Source organism: Vulpes vulpes, chromosome 11 (genome assembly GCF_048418805.1).
Source record: "Vulpes vulpes isolate BD-2025 chromosome 11, VulVul3, whole genome shotgun sequence".
NCBI classification, from domain to species: domain Eukaryota; kingdom Metazoa; phylum Chordata; class Mammalia; order Carnivora; family Canidae; genus Vulpes; species Vulpes vulpes.
In genome coordinates this window covers 22,241,282-22,255,488 of record NC_132790.1, presented here as the reverse complement: position 1 = coordinate 22,255,488, position 14,207 = coordinate 22,241,282, and the positions used below count along the sequence as shown (strand labels likewise).

At 37.9% G+C, this 14,207-nt stretch overlaps 2 protein-coding genes across 2 annotated transcripts; both read right to left on the bottom strand.

The window, feature by feature from the left end:
• Nucleotides 1–2,002: 2,002 nt before the first annotated feature.
• Nucleotides 2,003–2,962, bottom strand: LOC140594516 (olfactory receptor 51L1-like). Its single transcript, XM_072727452.1, has one exon. It carries the CDS (start codon nucleotides 2,960–2,962, stop codon nucleotides 2,003–2,005), a length of 960 nt encoding a protein of 319 aa, XP_072583553.1.
• Nucleotides 2,963–5,051: 2,089 nt separating this feature from the next.
• LOC112912418 (olfactory receptor 51G1-like) lies at nucleotides 5,052–12,657 on the bottom strand. The gene is made up of 3 exons (XM_025989120.2): nucleotides 11,719–12,657; nucleotides 7,790–7,867; nucleotides 5,052–5,141 (listed from the first exon to the last, which is right to left on the bottom strand). Exons 1-3 carry the CDS (start codon nucleotides 12,655–12,657, stop codon nucleotides 5,052–5,054), a joined length of 1,107 nt encoding a protein of 368 aa, XP_025844905.2.
• Nucleotides 12,658–14,207: the final 1,550 nt, after the last annotated feature.

Here is a 14,207-nt window from a genome sequence, read left to right as displayed (position 1 = left end):
TTACCTAAATCTTACGTGCAATAGAGAAAAGTAGTTGCATAGATGATATTTCCTTTGGAACAACAGGACATTTATGAACAGATATGACTCTGTGAAGTCAATGGCAAAGGTGAGGCTGACACCTATATGTGGCATATATGAACATTCTAAGAGAATATCATATCATTGAACCCTGCTTTGGATGTTTCTTAGTGAAACATCTATGCTTCATAGTTTTACCATGCTTCAATTTTTTTCTGACTGATATTTAATAATTTCTCAAATCGGGCTGATGAGGTAGTTTAAGGATGCCAATAGAAGAACTTGATGATAATTTCAGATTAGTGAATTAAAATAGGTGACTTTCTGGAGTGCCTTTCAGTTTAGTCAGTTAAATGTCCAATTCTTTGTTTCCGCTCAAATCTTGACCTCAGGTTGTGAGAGTTAGCCTTGCATCTCCTCATGCTCAGCATGGAGTCTGTTTGAGATTCTTTTCCTCTCTTGCTGCCCCTCCCCCTGCTCATGCACATATTTTCTCTCTCTCAAATACACATATATAATAAATCAAGTCTTTAAAAAGTAAAATAGATACAATAAAATAAAATAGATGACTTACTAAATCACTTTGAAATAAGATAGTGTGTGATTTCAGAGTTAAGGAGTACCAGAAGGTACAGTAATTAACCAGAAAATAAAAATACAAACAAACACAAATTGCATTGCTTTACAACTCTAACTACTGAATAGCATCAGAATTACCTTCCCTAAAGGAATATTCTTATCTTATTGCTATTCTCTAACCATTGCAATTTTGTCTCACTTCTCTGGCTCATCAACATTTAATGAATCAATTTTTGTTTTCCCCTCTATTAACAATATATACATAGATTCCTTTAATTGATAATGTGTATATTTCTTTAAACTTATTATGTATAACTGCCACCAAAAATCATGGATAGTAATGACACAGTTACATAAACTTTTCTCTTAATTAAAGTCTTGTATCCATACACATGACATGTTATTACTTGACCACTGGAAGCTGTTGTCTTGGAATTGGGATTATATAGTAATAGGAAAGATCAAAGGAAAGAACATTACTGGAATTCCACATGAATTGTAATTTAAATTTGAGTAATCCAATAGTGGTCACCATCATCTTTCTCTTATTCTCCTCTACAAATTGTATAAAGAACATGGGAATCTGTGCTAAATCATCTTGGAATAAAACATTAATTGCAGTACCAACTCAGGCAGGGGCATTTGATGAGGGAAATAGATCTATGGAAGTGGAAGTATCAAGGATTCTAAATAAAACCAAACCATTTGTTCCCCCAGGTAAGACCAGGAAAACCAGAACTAGATACATCTGCCTAATTTGTATCTTTCAAAAATATGCTGTGAAAATATAATTACTTGCCTTGTTGCTGTATACACCAGCAATAGCACATTCTATTCCAGAAAAAAGTAAATATCCTCAGAAAGGTCAGAACATGTGTATAAACATTTAAAAGATGTTTCTGATGCAACATGAAGATTGATAACTATTGCTTTGAGCCTACAATATTCTAATGCCAAGATAAGATTTTCCCCATTTTAAGAAAGACTAAGCAAATAGACAAACCCATTGCTATAGCAAGAAGGCAATAAAAAAAATTCCAGACAAATAAGTGTATCAGAAGCAAAGAAATGTGGAATTATTATATTTAAGGAAAACTTAATGGATAAATGACTGGAAAGGGTTGGGGATACAAATGGGAGGGAATAGATGGAAATGATATCTACCCCACTCCAATCTAATGTGTTTATATTTACAGGGAATGTATAAAATACATGTTAATTCAAGCTGTATAGTGCCAGGAGATACCACTGTCTCCTTAGGAACTTCTTGAGATGCTCTGTTGCCTCCAATTCTGTTCTTTACTCTTTTGTTGGCAAATATGATGCCTACAAACCTAGAGCAGACAAATCAGTATGTGTTTACATCATTTAGATTGCTGCTATTATTGTCTTGAGGACATGCCTACATCATAGTAGAACTGATTTTTGTGGGGAAAAGTAGGTGGAGAACGCCTTGGCGGATCTGTTTGGTCTTCACACTATAGATGATTGGATTAAGCACGGGTGGAACCAATAAGTAGATGTGAGCCATGAAGATGTGGATGAGGGGAGAGGAGTGTTTGGCAAAACGATGGACAATAGAGAGCCCAATCATCGGCACATATAGGATGAGTACAACACAGATGTGGGATGCACATGTGTTGAGGGCCTTAAGCCTCCCCTCACGTGATGCGATTCTTAATATTGAGTGCAGAATGTTCATATAAGACACAAAAATACCCAGAGAGTCCATGCCCCATAGCACACTAATAAGAACCAACCCGTATATAACATTAAACATGGTGTCAGCACAGGCAAGACGAATCATGTCCTGGTGCAGACAATAGGAATGAGAAAGAATGTGGGAGTGGCAGAAAGGAAAGAAGGCCAACCTGGCCAGAAGTGGAATTATGGCAAAGGCACTCCTAAGCAGGGCTGCAAGTCCAATTTTAATGATAAGTCTTGGGGTGAGAATGGTAGCATATCGTAGAGGGTGGCAGATAGCCACATAGCGGTCAAAGGCCATGGCCAAGAGCACAGATGATTCAGTGAAGGAGAAAGTGTGAATTAAAAACATTTGGACCACGCAGATATTGAACTGGATTTCCCGGGAAATGGACCACAACACCCTGAAGAGTGATATCATTGTGGGCATGGACATGCCCATGTCAGTGAGGGAAAGCATGGCCAGGAAGTAGTACATGGGCTCATGGAGCCTGGGGTCTGTCCGAACAATATGCAGGATGGTGCAGTTACCCATTATTCCAACAAGGTAGAGGAGGCAGAATGGAATGGATATCCAGTGGTGAAATTCCTCATAGCCAGGGATACCTGTGAGATAGAATGTGGAGGACAGGCTATTACTGGAGTTTAAGGTTGCCATGGAGCTCGCTGTGCAGCTAACAATCCAAATTCAGGATCCCAAGCCAGTGGGGAGGGCAATCATGAGATCAGCATCTGAGTCAGGAAAACAACACAAAACAAGTGACATGTTCTTGTTTGCACTCTTCCATGCATCCTCACATTTTTGCTCTGTCTGTCTACGTTGCATTGCTGTGCATTGTCAGGTAAGTGAAATATCCACTTTATGACCACAAGGATATTTCTTCCTGCCTCCTGGATGCAGATCCATTGACATTCTGTCTAAATACAGACAATCTTCTTCTAAAGACACCACTCAGAACAGCACGCACACAAATAGTTCCAGATTAGATCTTTCACTTTATAATTCCTTCCAGAATTTTCTTGGCAAGGGCTACTGAGCTTTGTTAGCTTTAGCTTCTTTCTCTCTTGAAATGGGCAAAAGACGTGAACACTAGGAGAAGGACAAACATTATATGGTCTCATTCATTTGGGGAATACAAAAAATAGTGAAAGGGAATAAAGGGGAAAGGAGAAAAAAATGAGTGGGAAATATCAGAAAGGAAGACAGAACATTCCCTAACTCTGGGAAATGAACAAGGGGTGGTGGAAAGGGAGGTGGGCAGGGGGTGGGGGTGACCGAGTGACGGGCACTGAGGGGGGCACTTGATAGGATGAGCACTGGGTGTTATGCCATATGTTGGCAAATTGAATTCCAATTAAAAAAAAGAATTCATCCCGTCAAATGTCCGCCTCAGACAAGGATGAGTCAGCTTATTAACATAGGCAGCTCTTACCAACATATCCAAAATTATGTAAATGTCGCCACAGGCCTGGTCTTGGACCAGCATCACCACAAGCTAAATATAGGTTAAAATACACTTCCTTGCAATAATTTAGAATTTTAAGAATTATAATAATGAACTGTGTCATTTGATGTGTAATGTTCTTATTGTAATAAAATATATAATTTTAGCAAAGTATAGTTGCTTCTGACTTTAAAGTTTCAGAACCTTCTTTCTTAAAGGTCAGATCTAATCCATCAATTTGAGAGTGGTACCTTCTATAAAAATGAGTAACTAAATAAATTAGGTGCTATAAGGAAAGATAGAGCAGAAATTCATGCTTCAAAGCAAAAACTAGAGAAAACAAGATAACTAGAAAGTATGATGCTCAGAAAAAGCATCTGACCTGGATGCAAAGTCTTTCCTACTCAGAACAAATGAGAAAACATATTTCCCACCAATAGAGTCTCGTACCCCTTCTGTGGTCAAGAACAACATCTCTGAAGTACAACAGATGAGCCACCTCTCAAAATCCCACTTGCCCATCACTTGCCAAGAATCCCTGCTCACCAAAATGCTGTTTTGAGAATTTGCAATCCAGGAGACAGCTTACTTCCCACTGCTAATAAATAATCTGGCATCTTCCTGTCTTGGAAAGTCTGCCTTGGACTTTGTGAGATTCAGATCCCCTTCAGTCTTGTCTAGTTCCATGCACAAACTCTGACTGTGGCAGATATGTGGCTGGAATGATTAATAATCATAGTTTTCTATGCAACAGAAGACATGTAATAAAGAAATTAAATAAATAAATAAATAAATAAATAAATAAATAATAAATAAATGCCAGAGATCATAAATCCAGTCTTTCTGACTACTTATATTACAATTAAATCCTGCCCACACATTGTGGGATCTCCTGCTATTTTCTTCTATCACCAAGTCTTGCTTCTCTGGCCGTGGGCTTATCTCCCTCACCCTCCTGTCCACCCTTGCACTTATTACCTTCCAAGCTCAAATTTTCCAATATGATTCCTTCTCTTCCCTGATTATCTTCCAAGATGTCATCCCTAATCCAATAGGAAATCTGCCTTTCGTTTACCTCACTGCTGGTCAGTTCACACTATTTCTGTCACTTTATGGGGTCTCTTTCCCTCTGCCAAGAAGGGGTGAACCTGAGGTTTAATGGAGAACTGGAATATACCTGATCTGGAGGCCAGGCTGAAGCAGCTTTATCATTTCCATGACTTTCTATTGAGGTTTGAGGGGGCAACTGCCCTCCATCCACCTTGTTCAGACTCTTTCTCTGCTTCCACAAGCACATCCACCTCAGTAATATTCTGGTCCCAATGCTTGCTCACGTTTGGGTTGGGCAAATGGCTTATTTCCCTCTGGAATCAAAGGAGCCTCATCTGTAAACTGTAGATAAAAACAACTTGACAAGTTTGTGCTTATAATTAAAGGAGATCATGTGGGTAAAATAATTAGCACGGCACCTTACATATAGTGACCATTAAAAAAATACTGATAACCGTGATGTCAGCAATGACAATAACAATATTTCTTGGAAGTGTAATGGGAGGTAGGAAGATATGAGGAGACTGTGGAGTATCCCTCCAGAGAGGAAACACCCTGAGTGGGCATCTTACAAAAGTGATCTAGGTCAGCTGAGGGATTGGAAGTGAGGGATATGAGGTTCATCTCTGTTTCTTCCAGTGAAAATTCAGTATAGATATAGGTATAAATTGCTTCATGTCCTTTACCTCCAAATTCTTCTGGTAATTTCAATCACTATACTTACATCGTTTTCATTCTGTTCCTTACCAATTTGGGAAGGAAAATAAAGGTAGAGCCCAGGATAAAATGGGAAGTCTGTGCAAATAAAGGAATGAGATCTTTGGGGACTATCACGAGCCTGGAATCCGAGCAGCCATGTCAGTGTTCTGAAGTTGCCACAACATATATTCACTATGTTCCACAGATTCACTAGGATCTGCTCTGCCTATTATTCCACAACTCCTCATAATGTGGCATTGGTGCATTTTGACTGCTCAATACCTATTGCTTCTGATTCTTTTCAAATTCATTCACATGGCCTCATGAGGTCTTCTACCATTCCTCAGAATAGGAGGTTGCAGTTTGAAGATGTAGTCGATAAACTCAAAAATCGGAAGGAGTTATAATTTGAGGTTTAGACTCCTGAGTCATAACTATGTCATATTGGAAACCACTGATACTTGGGATTCTAAGGGACTTTGAAGGTTATCTGATACAGTCCCAATCACATTCTGGAATCCCCATTCTGTCATGTCACAAAAATAATCCTTCACCCCTGGAAGCATCACATCCTGCCCATGGACACACAGACCACCCACCATAGAGATCTGGGGTATCCTTGGCAAGTCCAATCTGAAAAGTCTGACCGAATCTGGCTTGAAAGCTATAGGAATGAGCATGAAGGCATTTTGGTGAAAATCATGTTCTATGATGACCTGATAACCCTTCCCTTCTTGAACATTCTCCTGGTCCTTCTCACGCTTTTGAGTGTCCACTCTCCTCCCTGTTGTGTCTCACGTCCCCCTCTGTGTTTTCCTCTTACGCCCACCTTTATTGTCTCCAGTCCTCACCTACCTGGTAGGCTAGTTCCTCTGGCCACTGGAGACCATTCTAATTCTCTGAGCAAGAAGGATCAGTTCATAAGTCTTCCCCCAGTCCTTTCAGATATGAGGCCCCAGGATAAATGCAGGACAGTGTGTGTAACCCTGTCAGTGCCACTGACACTGTTTGTCAGTTTGGGCTTTCTCCACTATTTAGGCTACATCCGGGTGTCACAGTTTGGGAATACAGGGCCAAGAAGGCTATTGAGATTCTCTAATGCTTATTGCCTCAATGTGTGGAACCAATGAGTTAGTGCAAAGTGATATGAAATACTACTTTGTATCCAGAATATGATAGGGCAGTAAAGAATTTTGGATATGTTGTAGCGTGGAGGGGATTTATAAAGACTTACATTGGAGAGGGACATAAATCTGTGCCCTTAGAGCTGGAAATGACTCCAGTTAAGCTCTATTATTAGACACTAGATAAAAATAAGATTCAGTTATGTGTCTGCCTCTCTTAAAATCATACAACAGGGGTTTTTGAAAATTCATGTTTCTGTCACTCAATTTTCCTGTGAACTTAAATCTGCTAAAAAAATAAAATGCATTTCAAGAACCACATACCAAACAATAAAACCAACATCATCACTCAGATCTGATTGGCTATGGTGGTACTATTTTCACTATGCCATAGATTTCTCCCTGATGAAACAGATAATATGTTTAATATGACTAAAAATAGAATTTTTTACTCAAGTTATAAAACTCTTACTTTGTCAACAATACTGACTTTTCAATGTCTATTGGTGATTGAACTATGCAGCAGGGTGGCATGTACACTAATGAATACTCAAAATCTCTAATTGGGATGGGAATTTCAAGTATAGTGTCATTTCTGGTTAGTACAGGAACTACTTTAAAATGTGGTCCCCTATGAATATCAACTCTGGTGTTGATTTTGACAACATTGATCTAATTATAATGCCTAACATCTCCAAACAAACAAAAGTCTGGTTTGGGATGGATTCCCACGGATTCTATCAGACATTTAAAGAAGAGTTATTAGCTCTTCTCCTCAAAGTGTTTCAAAAAGTAGAAATGGAAGGAAAACTTCCAAATACAATTTGTGGAGCCAGCATTACTTTGATTCCTAAACCAAAGACCCCACTGAAAAGGAGAATTATCGGCCAATATCCCTGATGAGAATGGATGCAAAAATTCAGTAAAATACTGCAAATAAAATTCAAGTGTGCATTAAAGGAATTATTAACCACTATCGAGTGGGATTTATTCCTGCCTGCACGGGTGGTTCAATATTCACAAATCAATCAACATGATATACCACATTAATAAAATAAAACCTAAGAGCCATATGATCCTGTCAAAATTGCAGAAGAAGCATGTGATAAAATACTGCATCCTTTCTTGATAAAAACCCTTGACAAAGTAGGGATAGATGGAACATACCTGAACATCATAAAGACCATATATGAAAATTCCACAGCTATTCTCATCATCAGTGGGCAAATACTGAGAACCTTTGTCCTACATTCAGGAGAAAGACAAAGATGTCTACTCTCATCATTGTCTATACTACCTAAAAGCAATCTACACATTTAATACAGTCCCTATCAAAGTACCACTAGTATTTTTCACAAAGTTGGAACAAACAATCGTAAAATTTGTATGAATCACAAAAGACCCCAAATAGCTAAAGCACCTCTGAAAAAGGAAAAACAAAACTGAAGGCATCATGATTCTGGATTTCAAGTTATATTACAAACCTGTAGTGATCAAGACAGCATAGTACTGGCACAAAGACAGACACATAAATCAATGGAACAGAATAGAGAACCCAGAAATGGCCCCACAACTATAGAGTCAACTAATCATGTGGCCAGACACATGAAAAGATGCTCAACCTCACTCATCATCAGGGAAATACAAATCAAAAGCACCATGAGATACCACCTCACACCTGTTAGAATGGCTAAAATTAATTACACAAGGAACAACAGGTATTGGCGAGGATGCAGAGAAAGGAGAACCCTCTTGCACTATTAGTGAGAATGCAAACTGGTGCAGCCACCTTGGAGAACAGTTTGGAGGCTCCTCAAAAAGTTAAAAATAGAACAACCGTAAGATCTAGCAATTGCCCTAGTAGGTATTTACCCAAAGAATACAAAAATACAGATTCAAAGGGATACATTCACCCTGATGGTTGCAGCAGCATTATCAACAATACCCAAACAATGGAGAGAGCCCAAATGTCCATCAACTGGTGAATGGATAAAGATGAGCTACGCACACACACACACACACACACACACACACACAAAATGTAGTATTATTCATCCATCAACAAGAATTAACTAGCCATTTGCAACAATATGGATGGAGCTAGTATATTATGCTAAGTGAAATACATCAGTCAGGGAAAAACAAATATCATATGATCTTCACTCTTGTGTGGTATTTAGAAAAGAAAACAGATGAACATATAGGAAGGGGGAAAAGAAAAAAATGGAGGGAGAGGGAAACAAGCCATAAGAAATTTTTAACCATGGAAAACAAACTGAGGGTTGATGGAGGGAGGTGGGTGGAGGATGGGCTAGGTGGGTGATGGGTATTAAAGAGGGGAGGGCACTTGTTAGGAGCACTGAGTGTTGTATGTAAGTGATGAATCACTGAATTCTACTCCAGAAACCAATATTGCACTGTATGTTAACTAAATGAAATTTAAATTAAAAAATAAAAAAGAAGGGGACCTGGGTGGCTCAGTGGTTGAGGATCTGCCTTTGGTTCAGGTTGTGATCCTGGGGTCCTGGGATTGAATCCCGTATCAGGTTCCCTGTGAGGAGCCTGCTTTTCCCTATGCCTATGTCTCTACCTCTCTCTGTGTGTCTCTCATGAATAAGTAAATAAAATCTTTAAAAAACAATAAAAAATAGAAAGAAAGAAAGATAATACCTAACAACTTTGTTGTGTGTTCACTGAACTCAAAAGTTGTCTAGTGCACAAATATCACAATTTACTAATCTTCAGGCACGCCTATATTTAACACTTTCAATTGAGAACCTGCTTTTCCAGAAGTTGGTCTCCTCAGTGTAAGTAATAGTCCTCCTATAGAAAATGTACTCAATTACTCAAGAAATCTTCCATCCACTGATAGTGTACAAAAATGTGAGATTATTTATACCTTAACAATAGGAAAACCCTCACATTTCTATCTTCAAATGTCTTAAGGAATTGCCAGACAAATGACCTGGACTTAATGCCTTCCCTGGCACTGGATACCTCTTAATTCTCTTATATTTTCATTTCTTTAATATTAATTTAAATCACTTTGCTATCATATAAGTTTGATATAATCAAGAATCCAAATTAAAGGGTTTTCATTAGTCAGTGCATTCATACTCTTGCCATATGGTCTCTATATTCCACGGGTATACAATGGAAAGAAATGAGAAAACAATTTTACTTCCCACTTCCAACATCTTTGACAACCTTAGGTTGTAAGTTCACTATGATGGGGAGAATGTGATGGGCAGATATCCACATTTAGAGCTATGGATAGAGCACTACCTACATCACCAGCCTTAGAGAGGATATAAAAATGAAAGCCAGAGTAGTTTCTGTGAGAAGGGCATGTTTAGTCTATTTCCCAGATCTATCCTACTTTGTGTCCTGACCATAATGGATTGCGTGAATGACTTCTTTCATTCTCTGGCTTCTGGTTTGACTTGGTTAATGATGGGAGCTGGAAACAGGAATACAGAAGAACATACAGTTGAGGTGTTTACTCTCCTGGGTTCCCACCAACTCCCCATAATGGCTGCATCTCTCTATAAAAAGGATAAGTGCATGTCAAATGTCCTTTCCACAAGATACTTTTTCTGAGTTCAGGTAAATTCTTTTTTCCTTTGTCACATTGAGACTAGTGATGGTAGCAAACTATTCATCTGGAATACTATAAATACATAGATACAGATAAAAATATAAATATAAACCTTCTTCATTTTCCTTAATCTTGCCTACATATTTCATTGACTCCTGACCCCTTCATCGAATTCTTGAAATTAACCAGTTTGAGTGTGGCATCTCTTTCCTAACAATTCCTTAGTAAATCCAAAGAAGAAATGTCTACCTCATATACATGTATACATCTCTGTCACTTTCCATCTCTTGTGTTTATCACCATGACTATCATTATCTGGAAGCTTATTACATGTTGAAATTTTAATATGTGTAATACTTTTCTTCATTGTTTTTTACAAGAAACTTAATATTCGTTTTTTGGTTAATCATGTACAAAATATTTTTTTCAAAACCTCAGAGAAGCCAGTTGTTCAAGTATAAGAGAGAAAACTTCAGATAAATCATTGCATATTTATTTTTCTTATATACATCAGTTAGAGAAAGCTAGCACTGAGAAAAGATAAAAGCAGATGACAGATGGAAGAAAATACCAGCAATCAGAGCCTCATTGTCCCTATGGTACTAGAATGAAAAATAATTAGTACAGATTCTCTTTGAATGCTCTTTCTTATTGCTCATCTACATTTCTATTCTTCCATTGGAGTGTACACTTTAATTTTCAATATTGGAAATTTGTTTCCTCTTATTTCTTACAGAATTAGGTGAGATAGCAAGAGTCTACTGCAGTTTTTGGCATCTCTCTTCCTTCCTATTTTGTTTAAAGTTCTTAAGACATTTTTCCTCATAGGAGTGTACACTGACCAAGGGGTATATTTATATATTTTTTACTGCCTTTCAGGGTGAGTATACAGCCCTGTGAGTGTGAAGTGTTGATTAGTCTGGTGAAAATTAACCCAATGCATTCATCACCCAAGCTTTTTCGGATACTGATTTCAACAGAAGTAAAGGAAACAAAGAAATGCAATCTTATTATTTATTCTATATCTAAACTGAAACAGCTATTTTATTATGATTTGGCTCAAAGTCTGTGAGAATAAGGTCTACTTTGCTTCACTGGAAAGAAAATGTACCTCTAGTTGCTGGTGCCCAGTCTGCTATATATTACCTCTGTCAACTTTGTATAGCTAAAAAAGTCTTATTTTTAACATGGAAAATTTGGCTTCTCTTGAAACCTGAGCAAAAAAAATCTCCACAGATGTTTTGGGTAAAATGAATTTCCTCTTTCTAAACCTCTTTGTACCAGGATTTTGAGATACTTTAAAGCTAGAAAGTAATGATAGAAAAAATTACAATATTTTTCTTATAGATAAATGTAAAATTTATTAACTATAACATACTCAAGATGCATCAAATGTGTCCAAGAAATTCTAAACTGGTAATCTTCAGAATGAAGGTCATGGATGCAAAGGTCAAAATTAGAGAGAATCTCATCCCTTCTAAGTGTGAGAAAGCCCAACCTTTTTGGGTGCTAATATCCTTAGAAAACCTTGACGAATCTGCTTTGTCTTGATGCTATAAATAATTGGATTAAGTACTGGTGGAACTAGCAGGTAAATATTAGCCATGGTTATATGGACAATGGGGGAGGAGTGTTTTGCGAAACGATGCACCAAGGATAGCCCTATCATGGGCACATATAGAATGAGCACAGCACAAATGTGGGAAGCACACGTGTTGAGAGCTTTGAGCTTCCCTCCCTGGGATGCAATGCCTAGCACAGAATGGAAGATGAAAGCATAAGATAACAAAATTCCTAGAGAATCTACACCCCAATAAAATGCAACAACAAACAAGCCATATAAAATGTTGAATGAGATATCAGCACAGGCCAAATGGATGACTTCTTGATGCAAGCAGAAAGAGTGGTAGAGGATATGGGAATGACAGAAGGAAAATGTAGGAATACGAACAAGAACAACAGGGAGGACAATGGAGCATCTGAATATAATGAAGACCCCTATATAGATAATGCGTTGTGGGGTGAGTTTGCTGGAATATCTCAAAGGATGGCAAATGGCAACATACCTGTCAAAAGCCATGGCTAGAAGCACAGCTGACTCCATCAGAGAAAAAGTATGAATAAAATACATTTGGGCCACACAAGCATTCACCTCAATCTCCCTGGCATCAAACCAGAAGACTTTTAATACTGTGGGCAGGGTAGAAAAGGACATGCCCATGTCCGTAAGGGACAGCATGGCCAGGAAGTAGTACATGGGCTTGTGGAGACTCTTGTCTGTGCGGATGATGTAAAGGATTGTGCAGTTGCCCACTACTCCAATCAGGTAGCACATACAAAAAGGGATGGAAATAAAGTGATTAATATTCTCATAGCCAGGAATCCCAGTGAGGTAAAACAAAACAGACTGTTCAGTACTGGAGTTAGAGCCTGTCATGAGTCGGTCCCATGTAGCCATTTTCCTACGGTAAAAATGTGGGCTCCTAGAAGGAAGAAAAATACACAATATTGAGAAGACAGCAACTTACATTTCTAAGTTAGGTGTTTTCTTAATTCTTATTGCTTTGTAGAGACATTATACAGTTTGGAAAATGGTTTTGAAAAATTAGCCACACACACCACCTTCTTTTAATGTATTACTTTTTAACCTTTTAAGTGGATTATGGTTATTATGTAGTTTTTTAATCAATCATTTATCCTATTGATTCTGGATTTTGAGTCATTCACAGGATTCTCTTCCCTCCTCTAAATTTATAATACATTCTCCTATCTTTTCTACTAATATTTTGATAGGTTGGTTTGTTTCTATTTACGTTTAGATTCATTGTTTACTTGCCATTTATTTTTGTGTACGACATTAAGTAAGGATATTTTCCAAGCCCCTGACCTACCCATGTTAAGCATTTATTTTCCTCTGACATGGACACTTGATGGAAACATTCAGAAGGAATGTCAGAAAAAGCTTAGACAATAAATGCATAGAGTTAGCTATCTCCAATGGAAAAAACCCACAAGACTAATTGAATCATATCATAAAATATGAATGGGTATTTCATAAAATATGAATGGATATGACTTCAAAAGCATTGTATATGTAGTGAGTGTGGTTACCAATTAGAGAGGGAAATAAATAAGCCTTCAAACTGGTTTAAATGGGAACCAGAATCCCACAAGGATCTGAAGGTAAATAACATTTACCTTATTTAGTCAGTCATGGGTAAGTTCTTGTGTACTTGTGTACTTGTACTGCAGTCAGGCCAGAGTTTTACTTAAGTGAATTGTTAACATTTTTTCCGCTGATGCAATTGATTTGTGAGCCACATCAGTCTTGCTGATCCTGGACACTCTCTTTTGGTGTCACTGGAAATCGCAACTGTTTTCCTAATGCTCCTGTATGTGGACATGGCCTTAGGCCATTTCTGACAGAATCAAGAAAAATACCAGCAATCACAGTCTCACTGTCTTTATGGTCTCAGAATGAAGTTAGTATCCCCCCACATCCCCACACTGTGATTCAGTGGTCCATTATAATTGCAGCAATCTGGTGCCATTCTTCTAATTTTCTTGTTTTTGCTTCTTTGCTCATTCAGTTTTAATGTATTTCAGGTACAAAGTGAAAAAACCCTATCTCATGGTATGGTACAGATAATTACACTAAATAATGTATGAAAGTGCCAATCCCAGTCCTCTTTCAGTTTGAATTTTTACATTTTAATGATAATATTTGTAAAATATTAGATATTTGTAAAATATCTCCAATGACATCAAAAGAGAGGCATGTTATAGATAAGGAGACTGAGGCTTAGAGACTGAAGTGGTTTTCCTGAAGTCACAGAGGCACAAGAATAGCTTTCATAAATATTAGTTTCAGGGCTCTGCTCACGTAGATGGTGATTTCCCAGAATAGTGGCTGCTTCCCCAGTCTGCTTACTATGGCCATGTGACTAGCTTGGTCAACATTTGAGCACTGGTCTATCACCACATGCA